General features: G+C 35.4%; 1 protein-coding gene across 1 annotated transcript in view; it reads left to right on the top strand.

Annotated features, from left to right (window-relative positions):
- The window catches only part of ADAM28 (ADAM metallopeptidase domain 28), a 72,182-nt gene extending 66,453 nt beyond the window's left edge, over positions 1–5,729 (top strand). The window contains exons 20-25 of the mRNA XM_040625784.1: positions 1,547–1,655; positions 2,591–2,669; positions 3,463–3,528; positions 4,007–4,069; positions 4,905–4,967; positions 5,512–5,729. Coding sequence (XP_040481718.1) covers positions 1,547–1,655; positions 2,591–2,669; positions 3,463–3,528; positions 4,007–4,069; positions 4,905–4,967; positions 5,512–5,532 — 401 coding nt within the window. The 3' untranslated portion in view covers positions 5,533–5,729. The remainder of the gene's footprint in view (positions 1–1,546; positions 1,656–2,590; positions 2,670–3,462; positions 3,529–4,006; positions 4,070–4,904; positions 4,968–5,511) is intronic.
- Positions 5,730–6,265: the final 536 nt, after the last annotated feature.

Raw genomic sequence — 6,265 nt, 5'->3', positions numbered from 1 at the left:
ACCTCTATGACATTGGCCAAAGCAACCTTTTTCATGACACATCTCCAAAGGCAAGAGAAACAAAAGAAAAAATGAACTTGTGGGACTTCATCAAGATAAAAAGCTTCTGCACAGCCAAGGAAACAGTCAAAAAAACTAAGAGGCAACCAATGGAATGGTAGAATATATTTGCAAATGATACCACAGATAAAACACTGGTATTCAAGATCTACAAAGAACTTCTCAAACTCAATACACAAGAAACAAATAAACAAATCAGAAAATGGGCAGAAGATATGAACAGACACTTTTCCAATGAAGACATACAAATGGCTAACAGACACATGAAAAAATGTTCAAAATCATTAGCCATCAGGGAAATTCAAATCAAAACCACATTGAGATACCACCTTACGCCAGTTAGAATGGCAAAAATTGACGAGGAAAGAAACTACAATTGCTGGAGAGGATGTGGAGAAAGGGGATCCCTCCTACATTGTTGGTGGGAATGCAAGTTTGTATAGCCACTCTGGAAAACAGTGTGGAGGTCCCTTAAAAAGTTAAAAATTGAGCTACCCTATGACCCAGCCTTTGCACTACTGGGTGTTTACCCCAAAGATACAGACGTAGTGAAGAGAAGGGCCATCACATCCCAGTGTTCATAGCAGCATTGTCCACAATAGCTAAATTGTGGAAGGAGCCGAGATGCCCTTCAACAGATGACTGGATTAAGAAGATGTGGTCCATATATACAATGGAATATTACTCAGCTATCAGAAAGAACGAGTTCTCAACATTTGCTGCAACATGGACGGCACTGGAGGAGATAATGCTAAGTGAAATAAGTCAAGCAGAGAAAGACAATTATCATATGATTTTTCTCATCTATGGAACATAAGAACTAGGCACATTGGTAGGGGAAGAAAGGATAAAGAAAGGGGGGGTAATCAAAAGGGGGAATGAAGCATGAGAGACTATGGACTCTGAGAAACAAACTGAGGGCTTCAGAGGGAATGGGATAGGCTGGTGATGGGTAGTAAGGAGGGCATGTATTGCATGGTGCAGTGGGTGTTATATGCAACTAATGAAACATCGAACTTTACATCAAAAACCAGGGATGTACTGTATGGTGACCAACATAATATAATAAAAAAAATTTTAGAAAGACTTCAGTTTCTTTTTCTTTGTTTGATGCCAAGGTCGAATTTTAAAAATGTTTCACTCCTTTTCTTCCATCCTCCTCACTTCCTATTCTCTCTAATCTCTGAGCCCAACACTTCCAGTTGTTACAAACATCATCCCTTCTAAGGATTCACAGTAGCATGATGCTTTACCTACTTCATATGTAATGTTTTATATGGATTTCCCCTTTACTTCCTCTATTTACATAATACTACCACACTCACGATCAAAATGCATTTTCATTTTACTGACTATAAGAGATTTTCCAGAGAATATGTGTTCTTCGAAGGAAAGGGTTTGTGATAAATGAAGAAATAAGGACCAGAGTGATGCATATTTGTGAATTTCTCATACCCTCATCAGGTCTGGGTTCTCTTTTTTGCAGACTTCTCCATTGTGGTTGGGGTGCTGTTCCCTGTGGCTGTCATATCTGTGGTGGTTGCTGTAGTAATCTGGCACCAAAGTACCAGAGGAAAGCAGAAGGAAGTCCAGAGGTAGTTTTCTATGTTGTTTTGGGGACTTTTTGACCTCTAATTTATTTTAAATTCAAGGATATGACCCAAATTCTCAAATTTAAGTGGTTTACTTCAAATACTCAGAAATAAGTACAGATACATTTTTCTTGGACCAGAGGCTGGGTATCAATTTTACTGGGAAAACCTTCACAGCAATATGCATATTTTTTATGTTAATCACTGTATTTATAATTAATAAAAAGTTATAATAACTCTCATTAGTAAAGATTTTACATCATTTTAAGAATACACTATGTAACATTTATTGGCCACTATCTTTATGAGAATTGCTATGCTGAGTCTTTTTACATTCATTATCCCTAATCTTCACAAGAATGTTGTGAGGTAGTAACTATTATTTCCATTTTATACATGAAAAGGTACTGTATATTAATCCTTACAACAGTCTTGCAAAATCAGGTACTTCACACTTTTTCCTAAGTGGAAACAAAGGCTCAGAGAGGTTAGCAAATATGTTCAAAGTCTCACAGCCTAAATTGATGGAATCTTGATTTGCACCTACATTGGTTAGTCTTTCAAACATGGTCTTGACACTACAGTATCTTTCTAGCCTTTTTAAACGACTGACTTATCCTCATCTAATGGGTTTCCTAAAAATTGAATGAATAAAATAAATAATTAATCAAATGACATTAATAGTTTAGAGAAACACTGATTCAAGACCATCATTATTAGGATTCAAGGCTCTGTAGAGAATCTAGAAGAAAATTAGTGGTGGAGATTATGAATTCCAAGACAAGGAGGCTTTAAGAATGTACTAGAGAGCAGAAGAAATCCCAGTCAATGACCAAAGATGACACAATGGGCAAAGAAAATTGGCAAACTTTTTTGAGTGTCCTCATCGTGGTGAAGGAACTGTTAAGTCCATTTATGTGATATGCTTTCATATACAGGTCACTGTCTACTACTGGCAGCAGGCCTCGCAGAAAGAAGAGGAACCCACAGACAGCGAAGGCTGTTCAGCCCCAAGAGGTGAACCATAGTTTATAGTGTGCTTGCCTTGGGCGCCAGTTTGTGATTCTTTCATTGTCTTGTCCTGATCACCTACCTATCTGTCATTCTTACTCAGCAGTGTTTTACAAATCCAGTCGACTAGTTAGTATGTGGTAAGAATTTGGGGCTCTGTAACTACACATTTGGAAAATTCTCCTTTGCCTTTTTTTAGTGCAATAGAGTCTTCCTAAAATGCAGAGGCTGCTTTGTTGAGGTTCACAAATGCAAAGAAAATAAAGAACAAGGAGAACAGACTCCAGATGTCTCTCTCTCTCTTTCTTTCTCTCTCTCTCTCTCCCCTGCCCTTCCTCCCTTCCCCCTCTGTCCCCACCTTCTCTCTCTCTTCCTCTTTCTCTCACTTTCTTTCTCTCTGAGTTTAAGTTTATTCCTTTTTCCTTTTGCAAATGTCCCAATAAAGATAATAATATGTATATTTGTATGACAATACATGTAATAGGTATAACCCTTAAAACCCTGGCTGTGTCCTGCAAATTTAGAAATTTTAGCAGAGGTTGGTTAATGGTAATATCATTGGCAATAATGTTTTTGGTGGAAATGTACCTTTCTCTGACAGCTCCAGATAGAGCAGAATACAGCAACTGGACCATTATGACGTCCCATTCTGTCCCTTGGTGTCATCTCAGTTCTGATCTCCCATGTCTTGAAAGGACTGCTTATTTGGAAGTTGAACTTAGGAAGCTGAACATTTCACTTAAAAATATTATTTTATGTATGTATGTATGTATGTATGTATGTATGTATGTATTTATAGATGAGTCAGATGAAGCTCCATGCACCTGATCTGCCAGTAGAGGGCAATGAGCCCCCGGCTTCTTTTGTGAGTTAGAAACTTCTCTTAAATATCACTTCCAATCTAATCTCAAGGAAATACTAGTAAGAGACATAACCCACAATACCCAATTATTTCCTCAGAAGAATGTTAAAATCATTATGAATATTAATATATAGATTTTCCTGCAAAATTTTTTGAAAATGCAAAATGTGAGAAGGTTATATTCCTATATTTAACCCCTTAATCTGAATTACTGGGTCTGAAAAGGTGGTAACTTATTACAAGAAGAGTACCAATCTGCTTCATAGAGTGTATCTTCATCATCTGTCTATTGGTACTGGTCGTATTTCTGAATTGTATATACATATACCTAATGGAAAACACTTGAACTTACAGATTTAAACTATTTTCATGGGTAGGATCATGAGTTCTCGATTTCTGAAAATGATTTAACAATTTCCATTAAGCACATCTGTTTTCAAGACTCCACTTTGAATGAATTTTTTTTTTACCTTTTCATTAGCTAATTACAAAGCCAGATTTTCCACCACCACCGATTCCTACATCTGTGTCATCTTCTTTCCTTGTAAGTATCAGGTAGTCACTAATGATTTTTTAAATGTCTTTTGTGCCCCATGTGGATAGTGTTTCTGAATCTATAGATTCTGTCTCAGGATACACGCTCCCTAGGCCAAACAGATATTGTAGCACATAGGTATACCTGAGAAAGAAGGCCTACCTACTATCTATAAATTAGTATGGGTATTAAATTTTTATTATTAAAAATAGGTCTACTGTTACATAGTCGCCAAGAAATGATAAATAGTTTTGCTCTAGGAAGTAAACAGTCTCGTTTCTAGATACTTATTTTGGAGAATATAAATTTTTATTATATATTTTACTTTTTAATTTAATATAGATAGAATAAGGCCTATATTAGCTACAGTTTTCTATAGAAGGTAGGGTATGAAAAACAGACCGTATGTAGGCAAACCTGGAATAAAAATTAGACATTTGAGAAGTAAAAGGTAGAATTCATTCACTCAAGTAATTACAGAACATGTTTCTTCATACCTGGTAGTCTGTTGTAGGTAAATGAGAAAGAACTAAAATTAAAGTCATTTTTTTCAAGAATGTTTACATTTTTAGTGTGAAAACAAGTCATATGTGTATAGAGCTCTTAATCCCTTACATATTTTTTGTGCCAAAGCATGTAATACTAATGAAAAGTAAGTGGTAAAGGGGAAAATGAATGGACTAAGAGTAGTTAAAATAGGAGAAATATCCATTGACTAAGTGGTTGAAATTTGAACTAGAGTGATGGGGAAGTAAAGGATGATTTAAATAAGGAAATAAATATGCTTAGGATTGGGAAAGAATAGCGTTTCTAATGACCCACTGTATTTTTGTCTCTAATATAGCATAATGCCACAAAAGTACTTCCCTCTACTGTTTTTAAGGATAAAATAATGTCAACACCAAAGGTAAGAGATCCATAGGCAAACAACTGTAATTTTGTCACACGCCTACTGTCAAGGAGAGAAGTTCTAATTGTGTCTTCCTAGAAGATGTTCATTAAGAACAGTATCTGTATTATAGGATGGGAGCTAAAGTATGTCTTCCTTCCCAGAGTGGTCAAAACCAAGAGGAAGAAGATGGATGGGTTTTAGCTAGAAAGTGATGATTCCAATATTCTTTATTTTCTCAGAAATATTCCCCAGGGAAGTGAGATAGAGGACATCTCCCATAGGATAATCACCCAGGGTCTCATAACTCTTCTCTTAATCCCTCACCTTCTCCATATTACACCAATTAGTCAGATGGATATTTGGATCCCAGTGTGGTGTTTTTCTCACATTCTTTCCCTGCCTTCCCATTTTTGCACTCCTTCACTGTGGTATATCAAATGCTCTATAAAATAGGAAGGTGACTACACATAATTTATTTTAACTTCTTAATAGTTCAAAGTTATAAAATATATAAGTTTTTAGAATTAAGTTGATCATTTAAGAACTTTGTCTTTTTCAGGGTTCCAATCCAAAAGTCTGAAGCAGCAGCTAAGCAAGGAAGGGTGGGGTAATGACCAACTTGGAAGATTGGATAATCCGGATGGAAGAGAAATATACTTACTTTCTTCTTCTTATTTGCTCTTGATACTCAAGGATGTTAACATTTCTTGATTTATATTGTACTTTGAGGAGATTAAACAAAAATTTTCAAGAGAGACATACTCTTGAGAGTTTTTGTATGAATTTACAATTTCTATCCTCCATATTCAGGGAAAGGAAGAGGACTCTAAACAAATAGCTATGAGTCTGAAATCTCTAATTAGGTGACTTTCTTAGACACTTCCCCCCCTTTTCTTATTGTGATGTTGACTAATATTTCCTCAAATATTTCGAACATCTTGATTTTCTCATTTAGTAAGAAATATTTACCATTTAATTAAAACAAACAAACAACCCCCCCCCCAGGAAACCACAGGAAACTAGGAGGGATAGAAGAAAATTGTATATTCATCATCAGATGACTTAGCAGCATCTTGACTGTTTAAACCTGTCAAATTAGAACCATACAAAATTATATAAACAATTTCCGATTTATATAACAACTTTTTCCTACATTATCTTTTGCAATCCTTATTAGCTATGTCATTTGAAGTTTGCTACAAGTGAGTAAAACTTTATTAATTAATTTTTTTCACAGAAATTTGTATAATTCAGTTACTAGCAAGCTTAAAGTGAACTTCACTTTCTAAGCAGAGAAAATTTTAATTACAAAA

This window comes from Ursus maritimus, unplaced genomic scaffold (genome assembly GCF_017311325.1).
Source record: "Ursus maritimus isolate PB19 unplaced genomic scaffold, ASM1731132v1 scaffold_11, whole genome shotgun sequence".
Lineage (NCBI taxonomy): Eukaryota > Metazoa > Chordata > Mammalia > Carnivora > Ursidae > Ursus > Ursus maritimus.
Note: the sequence above shows the minus strand (reverse complement) of the source record. Positions and strands in the feature narration are given on the sequence as shown.